The 12,949-nt window shown below is 40.1% G+C and overlaps 1 protein-coding gene across 1 annotated transcript; it reads left to right on the plus strand.

Moving 5' to 3' along the window:
• The first annotated feature begins 227 nt into the window (after positions 1–227).
• Positions 228–3,538, plus strand: LOC148024908 (putative methylesterase 11, chloroplastic). Its single transcript, XM_087693631.1, has 4 exons — positions 228–470; positions 676–819; positions 913–1,041; positions 3,269–3,538. The coding sequence occupies exons 1-4, from the start codon at positions 228–230 to the stop codon at positions 3,536–3,538; spliced, it is 786 nt and encodes a 261-aa protein (XP_087549757.1).
• Positions 3,539–12,949: the final 9,411 nt, after the last annotated feature.

Raw genomic sequence — 12,949 nt, forward strand, 5'->3', positions numbered from 1 at the left:
GTTGAATTATAATGAGAATTTGTGTGATTGGTCTACCTTTCTAAAGAACAAAGGATATTGTCATCTTTTTATACGATGAAGCATGAGTAAGTTAAACAATTATGGCAAATACACGCTAACTTTTCAATGAAGTTAGGAGATTGTGTTGTCTTCTAAATAATGCAAAAAGGATTGTGATTAAATAGCAAGGTGTGCTAACACATGTCATTTCAAGGAAAGGAGTGCAAATGGATGCAACCCATGAAGGAGCAGATCATCATTTTGTGCTCGTACATGGTGCAAGCCATGGAGCATGGTGTTGGTACAAGATTGTCACCCTTCTTCAACAATATGGGAATGAAGTGTCTACCATAGATCTCACTTCCAATGGCATTAGCAAAAAGGCCGCACACCAAGTCACTTCTATTTCTCAATATGTGCAACCTCTAACAGACTTTCTAGCGAACATTGCCACCTCTGATAATAAGAAGGTTGATGGGCATGCTGAATTGTCACTCTAATCATATTAATGATACTCACAACTTTAATTATGTTCTCATGATATTTCAAACAAACCAATAACTACATTGCTATTTTTAAACTTTTTCATAGGTGTGGTTTGAAGAGTAGTTCAATATCCATGATCTATAAGTGGGTTTCTATAATTCTATACTTTCATTCATTATTTTCTCTTAGGTCATCATTGTTGGTCACAGCTTGGGAGGAAGTAGCATCACATATTGCATGGAGAGATTTGCAGAAAAAATCTCAAAAGCAATTTTTGTTGCTGCCAACATGCCATCAAATGGCCAAAACTTTGTTCCTAATGATGACCTTCAAGTGTGATATCTTTCTTTTAATCATTTCATAAAAAACCATGGTGGCATTTTCAAACAATTAATGTTTAACTCTTTTATCATTTGTAATGTCTAGGCCATGAGTCCATTGTTTGAAAGAGGCATCTTTTGCCCACAATTTTTTGAAGGGTCCTCAGTTCCTACCTCTATAATAGCCAACGTTGCCGAGGCGAAGGACTTTTTCTATAATAATAGTCCACTTGAGGTGAGTTGATCTATCACAATTTTGTTAGCTTTCATCATACTTCAAATTAGTGACAATGCAAGTTAGTGTTGACTTTTTCACTCATGCAAAGACTTCACTTATGCAAAAATTTTATTAAGGCTAGCTACTAGTTGAAAAGGTGGTCTTTATGGTCATTTTCATGCCTCTTACATACCCATCAAGTTTAATGTTACACTCATCACCAGCCATTATGCGGGATCCTCATGGCTAGGATTTGAAAGGCTTCTATGCTTAAGATATCTTATTTGCAAGTGATTTGAGTGATACAAAGGGGATGTGGCTTTAATGATTGCCTCAAATACATGATACAAACTCTTGGTTTTTGAGTTTTGCTTAAGCTATCCATTCGATTTACTTATGGAGATGACCCTAGGTTGGTTTCAAGTTGGATCTTTGAAGTTCATTATCAATGGCCTACATTGCATCATGTGTCTTATAAATTTAGGTCATATAAAAAAATCATGGTTTCATCATCAATAGCATGCACATTAAAGCACGTGTCTTGTAAATTTAGGTCAAATTAAAATTGGTGGCTTCACAAAGCTTAAAATCCATTTTTCAACAAGGGATTGAATGATTGCCTCAAACACATTATATATTCTATTGGTCTTCGAGCTTGTGCTTAAGGTGTCCACTTGATTTGCTTGTGGAGATGACCATAGCTACGGTTAAGGTTGGCTTGTTGAAGTTCACTATCAATCACATGCATTATATCTTGAGTCTTGCAAAATTTAGGTCATATCAGCAATTTATGCTTCATCATAAATAGCATGCATATTAAAAGACACATCTTGAAAATTTAGGTGATAGTAAAAATGGTGGCTTCACCAACCTTGTAGTTCATTTTTTCACAAGCTTTAGATATTGTAACACCACATTATAAATCTAGTCTAAGAAAGGAATCTAGGCTTCCCGCACAAGGAAGTGTTAGTGAGAAGATTGGCTTCATAAAGTAGGATATCAATAGATTTACGACTCATAAAGTGATTATTTGGAATTTTAGAAAAGCTATAGTTGCTCAAAAGACCAAAGATGGACCTTGGAGATTGATAAAATTCCAAGTAGAAAAGTTCTTCAAGCTATTTTATCGTCTACATTATAGCAAACCAAAGTAAAAATAAAATGTAGAATCATATGAAAAAGTTAATAGAATATTGTCTTCCTTAAACATACAAGATAAGCATAAGGTAAAGAACCACATAATATTTAGAAATTTGGGAATTTTCATAAATTTTGGGATTTCCTAATGTGATTAATATTTCTATACATGGTAAAATCTTATCCCCTTACGAACTTGGGAGATTCCCAAATTCTCTAAAATGGTATTAAAGTAGGTTTCAAAACAATCATCAAATATCCTATATGTCATTGTATCATAAGATATGTGCTTGTTTCACATTTTTGATTTAATAGAGACTCCCAATGAGCAAACATTATGAATGGTAGGTTTTTAAACACTTTATTGACCTTTTTCAAAAGTATTTACAACCACTTCACTACACCTTTATTTATGTCTCTCTAGCCTTAGGTCTCATTATCCATTCAAGACAAAGGAACAACTTTGAACTTTTAAGAGGAATGGATGGGTATTCAATGCCCCCAAATACATGTAATTGATTTTTGGAGAAACCTTGCAAAAGAATTTAGATTTAATTTAGATAGCATTTATGCATGCATAAAAGGTATGAAATCTAGTACCACACACAACTTGGGTAACCTTTCATGCATAAAAATTGTATGATACTAGATTTGAACAAAGAGAATTCACAATTCTTGAAGAAGAGATGGGAGCTTACCCATATGAGACAAAAAATTTTGCCATTTGAATGAAGAGGATCCACAAACTAAACCATTAGTTGAATATGATCATGGTTTCTTGCCTTGACATTGATTCAATGTATGAGGATAACTTCTCCATAGTAAGGACACATGTTATCGTTTTCTAGTAAATGACTCTTTAGATCTCTAGGTGGATCGAGTTGTCTTTAGGAGTTTGATCTTTTATACTCTCTTAATAGAAAAGAGAACTCCAATTACATTATGTGTAGGTCTTTACTTTTGTTGTATGACTAATCTTCTGCTTGATATTGAACCTATCTTACAATCACTCTATTGTTGCAACTAAAAGGTCTATTTGATAATGCTTGAAAGTTTTTGGTGCTTTTGTAGAAAATCAATCTTACTATTGCATTGTTGTGGTGAATAGGACACAAATTTGGCAATAGCATTATTGAATCCCACTCCTTCTGCACCACTATTAGAAAAATTGATATTGACACAAGATAATTATGGTAGTATCAAGCGCTATTATATAAAGACAACCTTGGACCACATTATTGAGCCATCTCTACAAGAAATAATTATAGAAAGAAACCCCCCAAATGAAGTCTTTACGATCAATGATAGTGACCACTCACCTTTCTTTTCTCAACCTAAAGCATTAACCAACCTCCTGCTTTTGATAGCATCAAGATAACTCTATAGGTTTAGTTGGGTGGAGAGCACTTCTAATTCTACTCATGTTGGTCATCAATCTTAAATTCATCAACAATTACATTTTTTCCTTGAGACAAATTTGTATGAATTAGAAACTAGAATCCAAATTTGCAACTATAATCCAATTGATGCTCGATTAAAATATTTTTGGGAAATGGAGTTCTACTTTGGGTGCCTAGCATAGAAATGGTTCATGGGATTGAACACCTACCCATGCTTTGAGTGTACTAACCATAACATGCTATGTACGATTGGTATTGATTTTTTGCTAATTTAGGCTACAAAAATGTGTATACAAAACAAGATAGAAAAAATGGTGAAGTTTCCTAAGTTTGCCAATATGGTTAACAAGTTATGATATTAATCAATCGAACTAATAACCACAAAAGCCAAATCAACATATTGATAGCTTGTGTTTTCAATATTATTTGAAAAACAAAAAGTGGTATCACTTATTTCTTTCAAGAAATCTTGGTAATGTTAAAAACAATGATGTGGATTATGGGCTTATAAGTTACAGAGTTTTTCATATAAGTCATAGAGAGCTTAAAATTACTAACAAACTAATGGAGGAAAAACTTTTAAGTGAAATATATTTTGTTTACATACCCCTAATGATGATACCCTTTGAAAATATTATTTCATAATTTTGTAGCTTTCTTAAACTTTCTTATCCTATGATTGACTTGAATCTCGAAAAGGATTTTGATTGAAGTAATGTATCCAAAAGACATGGGACTTTGACAAGACATAAGAATAGCCCAAAAAATTGTTTATCAAAAGAAGTAAAGATTTTTGTACTTCTGAAAACATTTCTGTGGGAGCTTTCACTCAATTGCCAAGACCCACGGACTGCTTATATTACTTCAAGTGTTTCAAGACAAGTGCAATGGCTACCTCTCATATAGCCATATGCACTCTCACACCTACAAGTGTAGTGAGCTTACCTCCATGCCCGATCGAGTTGCCTCCTCCCTCAAGCACTTCGATAGCTCTATGATCCAAGGTGCAAGCTCAAGAAAGCTCGATCCTCAAGCTCCAAGCTCTATGCTCCATTGCCAATGTGTGAGACAAGAGAAGAGAAGAGAAGAAGAAGAAGAGAGGAGAATATGGAGAGCTTCTCCACCATGGTCCCTCACCCTCACACACTCACTCCCTCACACTCCCTCTCTCAAGCAGAAGCTCAAGCAAGCAAGAACAAGAAGAAGAAGAAGAAGAAGAAGAGAAGAGGAGAGCTAGTTTTGGCCACACACAAGAATGAGCTTCTTCATTCACTTTTTGCCTTTTATACCCCTTTGGGCATGCATCCCTTTTTACATGACCAGCCATATTAGCCTAGATCCTCTTTTTCTATTTCCTTCCTATTTGCATTGTGCCTTCATTCATGCCCGCCTACATTTACAAATTGTATAGGAGGGAGCATGGCGCTCTTTTACAAGGATTTAGAGTACACTTTTATATTTAAAATGTGCATTTCCTCTTTTGTGATTGCCTTGAACTTTTAAGGCTCTCCTTGTGCTTTTGGCCTTTTTTTCTCCAATTTCTTTAGCTGGGGCCACATTTTTCTGCTTTGCCTTATGCCTTTTAAATTTTCTTTTTACTTTCTTTACACTGGGGTTAACATTACCCCCCTCCTAGCTGAGTGCCAATCCCATGGCACTTGCTACACTTGTTGATGAGGGCTTAGGTGGTTGAAGGGTTGCCATGTGGGTCAGTGATGGAGCTTTATGGAGATTGGATGGGGAGAAGAAGCATCAAAATTGGATGATAGATTGTAGAGGCGGAGAATAGATTTGATTGGATAGTGGGGGCCTTTAATGTCGGTGGTTGATCGCCATTGTTAAGTATACCTAAAAAAGAAAAAGGAAGTGCACTGCCTGGGGGTGTGTCTACCTCATTATGTGGTGTCTGTGCTAGTGAAACAGGGAGTTGAATCAAACCTTAGGGAAGCCTGTGGTGTTGTCCCACACTTGAGGACCTAGTTTGTGTATAGGGGAGTTGCTGTGGGTGCGACTTAGGGAGACAGGTCTAACAATAGGTGAGCACAAACTTCCTAGGTGTGTCATGCCCTTGAGTGCCCTAAGTGTGAAGTGGGGGGACAAGAAGAGCTAGGGGGTTAGACACGGAGCCAAGTGACCAAGGCCACCATACATGCCTAACTTGAGAACCCCTAGGTGTAGTGTTTGTGGCACTCTGATATACATGGAAAAGCTCTTATTTCTTTCCTTTTGCTTTGTGTGGGTCTTTTCTTTAATTTCTCCTCTCTTTTAGTTTTCTTTCTCTACAATTGTGCACAATCATTTTATGATTAAAAAACCAGCCATGTGAGGTGCGAAAAATAGTTCTTTTATGAATTTTAACTAAGCGTTACGTGCTGCGCTGCTTTAGGGACTAGCACACCGGAACTTCCATGCTACTAGTCGCCTATATTTAATTATGGAATGATCCCTAAATGCTATGCACAAAGAGGGAAATCAGAATTTGAATCTTTTCAGCAATTAGATCATCGCACAAACTTCCTCCCCCCCTCACCGTTTAGGTGTTGATGCGGTGCATAGGTGTAAATGGTTGTTTTGTATCATTTTTATATGTAAAAACCAATAAACACGTACTATAACACAAAGGATGAGGCCAAACTGAGGCTTGACCTCATGCTTTAACCTCTCCAAACATTCACGCACATAAATCTTATTTTTTCATTTTTTTTAGCGCGAAAACCCTAGTTTTCTCTATTTTTTACTATTTTTTTATATTTATTATTCATAGAAAATAGGTATTTTCTGATTTATTTGTGTTAGCTTATTATTTTGACTGAAACTTAACATTTTCTCTGAGTTTATCCCATTTCCACTCCTTTTTCCCAACTCAAAAATGGAAAAACCACTAATTTTCATTAAAAATGACATTTTGCGGGTTTTAAAGAATTAATAATGGCTCTAAATCATTACGGGTTTTGCATTTTTGTAGTACAGCCCTCAAACATGATGCAAACAAGATTCAAACAAACATTCATCGCATATGAACAACATTTGGACCATGAAACTACAAAAACAAGCAAATTTCTTCATAAAATTGGAGCATACCGCATGTCTTATTATGAACACGCAACCATTCTTCAGTGCTGAACCTCTTTCCTCAGCCTCCTCTTCATCTTGGAGCAATCCGATCACAGCCGGACAAGCATCCTTCAGCCCCTCTTCTTGATTTCTTGCACATGAATTGCCTCTATGCAGGAGAGAGGGAGGAGAGAGAGAGAGATGGTTTTTTTTTCTCTTTGCTTAGTGCATCATTCCTTGATCTGTTTATGGCGATGGAGAGTGAAGGATAGAAGTATCTCAGGGCCAAGAGGATTCCTTCTGCCTCCATCGATCAGAAAATGATGAAAAATGGGGCGCCAAAAAACTGACGCCCTTCCCCCACCCTCCCCCACAACGTTTCAATTCATGGCTTCTTGGTTGTTAAGCTCTTTGTTAAGAGCTTTTAAGCTTTTAATCAAATTATCTAGTTCATGCCTTTTGCTTTCACACTTTCGGCAAGTGGTTTTTTCGCTTTTGGAGGGGCAAATGACATCGAATTCGAGATCTGTTTGGATGGCTGGTTCCGTGGCATTGAAATCTACAAAGCTAGGCCCCGTCACCCTCTTCTCGACTTCCAGATCCAATAGCCGCTCCACAACCCCGAACAACCTTGCGGGGACTAAATGGGGAATCAAACGACCTCGGAATTGAGATCCAAGACTTGCGTTGGATTCGTGACGTCGTTTTGCATCTAGGAAAACTCCAGCTCGGCTATCCGCCATCATTTGATTTTCCATGCAGATTAGCACTAATGCTTTAGGGACTTGCCACTTAAAATCGTACTAATTGCCACCACCGCCTTCAACGAAGTCTATTTTTCCCCTGATATTTGTAATTTTTGGCTATTTTTAAGCACTTCTCGGTATAAAAAATCATCTGTCAAAGGATCACTTTTTTATCCCTTTCACTGACCAACTATTGGACACAGTGGCATGCCATGAGATTTACTCCCTCCTGGATGGATTCAATAGTTATAACCAAATGCAAATAGCAAAAGAGGATCAGTCCAAGACAACCTTTACAACAGAGTGGGGGACCTATGCTTACAGAGTGATGTTGTTTGGGCTCTGCAATGCCCCTGCTACCTTCCAACAGCGAGTCATGATGGCCGCATTTCAAAATCATCTACATGACTTCATTGAGGTATACTTGGATGATTTCTGTGTTTATAGTTTGATCCTTAAACATTGGGGACATTTAGAGCAATGCTTTAATCAATGCCGAGAGTACGTGATCTCCCTCAACCCCGACAAATGCATATTTGGAGTCTCTTCTGGAGTCTTGTTGGGCCACATTGTCTCTGCACAAGGGATAGCAATAGACCCTACAAAGATTGAGAAGATTTCAGCCTTGACATCACCAACCAACCTCAAACAGTTGAGGGGATTTCTAGGCCATGTGAGCTACTACAGAAGGTTCATAGCCCATTTTGCAACAAACGCAGCCTCCTTGCATAAGCTTCTAAGGAGGGATGCAAAGTTCATTTGGACAGAGGATTGTGATCAGGCCTTCAATACTCTGAAACGTGCCTGGTTGTGAGGCACCTATACTACAATCTCTTGATTGGACGAAGGAGTTCCACGTGCACATTGATGCATCAATTCAAGGCTTAGGCGCAGTCTTATGCCAGAAAGTCTCCGCGAAGTTGGATCAGCCCATCTACTATGCAAGCCAAAAAAGTCACTAACAGTGAGTGTAACTATAGAGTGATAGAGCTGGAATGCTTAGCAATGGTGTTTGCCCTAGAGAAGTTTCACCACTACATGTTGTTAACTCACTTTAAATTTTATGTGGATCATGAGGCCCTATCCTTCTTGATGAACAAAGCAGATGTGAAGGGACGAATGATGAGATGGTTGCTCCTGTTCCAGGAGTTTGATTTTGAAGTGGTCACTAAGCCTAGCTGTTCCCATGTCCTAGCCAATCATCTATCACAGATCCCTCAAACTATAGAAGAGAAACAGGATGATCCGGACCTTCCTAATGCTTCCTTATTCTTGGTTGAGACTTTAACTCCATGGTATCCAGACATAGCCAACTCGTGGCAACTCAACAGTATCCCTCTGGCATCTCGAGCCATGAGAAGAAGAAGCTTCTATTGGAATCAACTCCCTACACCTTGCTAGGTGGTGCACTATACAAGAAAGGCAAAGATGAAGTGTTGCGAAGATGTGTTGCAGGATATGAAATCGGCATAGTATTGAAAGCATGCCATGACGAGCCATGCGGTGGACACTTCGCAGAAGAAGAGACAGCCAGAAAGGCTCTGCTCATAGGATATTGGTGGTCGACCCTCCACAAGGATGCCTATGACTACTGTAAGAGATGTGATGCTTGTCAATGAATGGGGAAACCTACCAAAACAAGTGCCATGCCATTGCAACCCATTCTTCCCCTAAAGCCGTTTGAGAAGTGGGGCATCGACTTCGTAGGTCCAATCGATCCCCCCACCAGACGGAATCAGAACAGATATATCCTGGTATGTACGGATTATGTCACCAAATGGTGTGAAACTAAAGCTCTAAAACTGGATGATGGTAATAGCATGGCCTTATTCATGTATGAGAATATCATCACCCGTTTTAGCAGTTCCCTAGAGCTTGTCAGTGATAGAGGCACCCACTTCCTTAACAAAATCATGGAAGAGTTGACAAAACTATATAAGATCTACCATCGCAAGTCCACCCCCTAATACTCTAGAGCCAACGGCCAAGTTGAAGTCATCAATCGCATCTACTTGATCTTGACAAGGACGATTACTGCACATCGCCATGATTCGGATGATCGACTTATAGAGGCCCTCCAGGCATACAAAACCTCCCATAAGGTAGCTACAGGACAGACCCCCTTCCAGTTGGTGTATGGAACAGAAGCCATCTTTCTTGTTGAACTCAAGCTACCCTCTCTATGTGTGGCCATCAATGAATGCTTGGGAGATGCCGAGTCCCTGCAACACCGTCTGTTGCACTTGGAATGTCTTGATGAGATCCGCAGGATGGCCCTACAGTGCATGGAAACCACATAGGCTCGCAAAAAGGTCTATCATGACAGCTTTATCAAGCACAAGGAGTTCAACGAAGGTGATCTCATCCTGGCCTATGACTCAAGATTTGGAAAGTTTCTTGGCAAGCTTCAACAACGTTGGATGGGTCCTTATAAGGTACTTGCCATCAATTACCCACCCTTCCCCTTTTGGATGTTGCACTGTCCTTCTCCTTGTGCTATTGATAGCCATTATGCTCTTCTTTACGAGGCGGCATCCTTCTGCTAGCCCCTCCCAGATACCTCCCATCCATACTCCGTTTTCCTCTCGTGTGGTCCAGCAGTTGTGGTGAGGATGGTCCTGACACATGGTATTTCTACCATTCTCCTTATTTAAAAAAATGAGGAAAAAAAAAAGATATATCGGTCATGGGAGAAAAGGACTTAGGTCCCTGTCATACCGACCTATTCTTCACGAAAAGGTGGAAACACCCTCGGGAGTAGGAAAGAAGAGAAAAATAATAATAAAAGAAAAAAAACAAGCAAATTGTTATGGGAGAAAATGAAGCAATTCCTTGTCATAGCAGGCCTCGTTCCGTGAAAAGGTGGCAACACCCTTGGGCGGAAAGCTAGATGTGGAAAAGGTGGTAACACCCCACAATTCAGGATAGCTGACTCACTGGCAGAACTTCTTCAGATACAATTTCAAGCCACCTCCCTTTGTGTGTTGTCTTTGCAACTTCATCAGTTCTCGTCTGACACCTTCAACAAGCGATCTCTTTTCTAACCTAATCGAAGTACTAGATGTGTTGGCTACCTCCCTAGGTACACCTCATCTTCAACACCCTGATGATAATAATGGACAAAGTGATCTTCATCGACAACCCCTTGAGTGATGCGAGCTTTCATCCTAACTAGATGGGGATGTGAGTATGGTCTGCCCTTTGTATCTATCAGTGAGTGTGAGACAGAGGGTGAGGTGAGTAACCTATCCTTTCACTTCAATTCAAATGAGAAGTGTGATGTGTGAATGGAGTGTTGCATGCACGGGTTGAGCTTCTCAATGCACAAAGCACAATCTGTTCCTATGCACTGCATTATAAGGCTCCCTGGCCTTCCTTCTTACACCGTATGCCGGCACAGGAGGGCGGGATGCACAGTTGCACCATCAAATGCGCATAAGGCATACAACCTCTGCACAAGTGACTGTGATGCTAACATCAATGGGTTTTAGGAACGGGTTACCCTCCTCTATCTATCAATAGAGAGTGAGACAGAGGGAGGGTTGAGTGTGACTGATGTGTCCTCACAACAATCATCGAGAGGTGAGACTGAGGGACGTTACGACACTTGGTGCAAGATATGTTTTCCTTTCCCTCTATATCTAAGGGATTGGTCTCTGTGATCACCATAGGACACGTCATCCTCTTCTGTACATTGCACAACAAGGCTCCCTAGCCTTCCTGCTTGCACCTATGTTAGACGGGGTTAGACGCACTAATGCACCATCATCTGTGCACCATGGAATACTCCCTCCTGCACCACCCCCCTTGTTGATTCCTAAATTGGGTGTGAGATTTGGGTTTCCATCAATATTACTTCGAGAGATGTAAGTTATGGGGCAAGTGACTGTTCTCTCATCCCATCTGAGTACCTGTGAGGTGAGTGACTATCCTTCACCAACGACACCTACCTCGATGGTGGGCTTTATCAACTAGCTACCTCCCTCGGTACTGCTGCATAGTCCGTGCCATGTTGGCTGAATGCTGGAGCGAGCCGTGGTACCTCCTGCAGTTGACTTCAACCCTTCTATAACAGTGATGGTTCCTTCAGCCATATGCGAAACGGGCCAAGTTTTTCTAACCCTATCCTTATGATTGCAAGTGTATGTTATGTGTTAAGTGTGGGGATATTAGAATCCAATCGGTTGATGAGTCCTAGGCTGTGTTGATGCATCTAACTCTATCCGTTCAGGTTTTAAGTGTGGGGACGCGTCCCTGCACGTCTATGATGTATACTCCCTGCATATGCCTCAATTTGATCATGCATCTATGCCATGACTCGATTTTACCTTGATGGGGCCCTTCCCCACCCACCCGTCCACTTTCAACCCAACCTTGGGGCTGTTCCTTCTCTATTTCCCTTTATCCCTTGTTTAAGTTTTTCATGTGAATGCATCCTACATTCATTGGAACCCAAATCCAACCTTACAACCCTATTTTTCCCTTTCAACTGACCATTTTTCCTTTTTACCAAACGTTGTTCCGCTCGACGGTTCTTGAGTTATTACTTTTTGACCCATTTTGTCAATTGGACGTGTTTCCATGTGAACACATCCTTTTTGCTTCGGAACAACAATCTAATATCGTAGCCCTACTCTACACCTTTCCCTTGTAATTTTTTCTTTTTACCACCCGTCATTCCAATACACGGTTCATCGATTATTAATTTTTGCGCGTTTTCGGGACATTTTTGTGCGCATTTTTACAATTTTCCATGTGAACATGCCCTATTTTCACTAGAATTCCAGTTCAATTTGACAACCGTGTCCATCCAATCTTTCCCCACATTTTTCCTTTTTTCTCCGCCCTATTTTGCTTGTTGGATTTTTAGTTATTACTTTCTTAATGTGTTTTCGAGTGTCTTTTTTGTGTTTTTCGCATGTGCACCCCTCCTCATTCCCCCTCGAACATGAGTTTTGATATGACCGCCCTATGAATCTCCTTCCCTTGGATATTTTTCCCTTTTACTACCCTTCGTTCTGGTACTTGGTTATTCCCGTATTAATTTTTGGGTCCCTTTTCAAGTCTATTTTTTGGGTTTTTCCCATGTGAACACATCCTATCTCAGTCGGAATCGTATTTCCGCATGATAGGCTTGTCGGGCACGTTATTTTGCACCTTTTTTCTTCTTTCCGCTTTGCGTTTCGGCGAGCGGATTTTCTGATATTAATCCCTATATGTATTTTCAGAGTCGTTTTTAAAAATTTTCACATATGAACGCCCTCATTTCACCTTGGACACCCTGTTGCACTTTTCCATCATCTTTCCCTTGTTGCCCGACCCATTCTTCATTTTTCTGGAATTTCGTTCCTATGCACGGTTTGCGTGTTATTATTTGTTCTTTGTTTCGTCGTGTTCCTGCGCGTCTCGCCTCGCGTGTGATCGCCCGCGTTTTCAATTTCACGCACCCTGTAATGCTCCTGTTGCACACGCGACTCTCCCTCTGCTGGCTTGGCCCCGTTTGATATCGCTTACACAAAATTTTTTACCCTTGCCCCACGCATGCGCGTGGGACTTGGGTGCACCACCCTTTTTAATGGTTTTCTTTTA

Source organism: Lygodium microphyllum, chromosome 15, assembly GCF_053477565.2.
Source record: "Lygodium microphyllum isolate KBCC chromosome 15, Lygodium_microphyllum_v1.1.10, whole genome shotgun sequence".
Taxonomy (NCBI): Eukaryota; Viridiplantae; Streptophyta; class Polypodiopsida; order Schizaeales; family Lygodiaceae; genus Lygodium; species Lygodium microphyllum.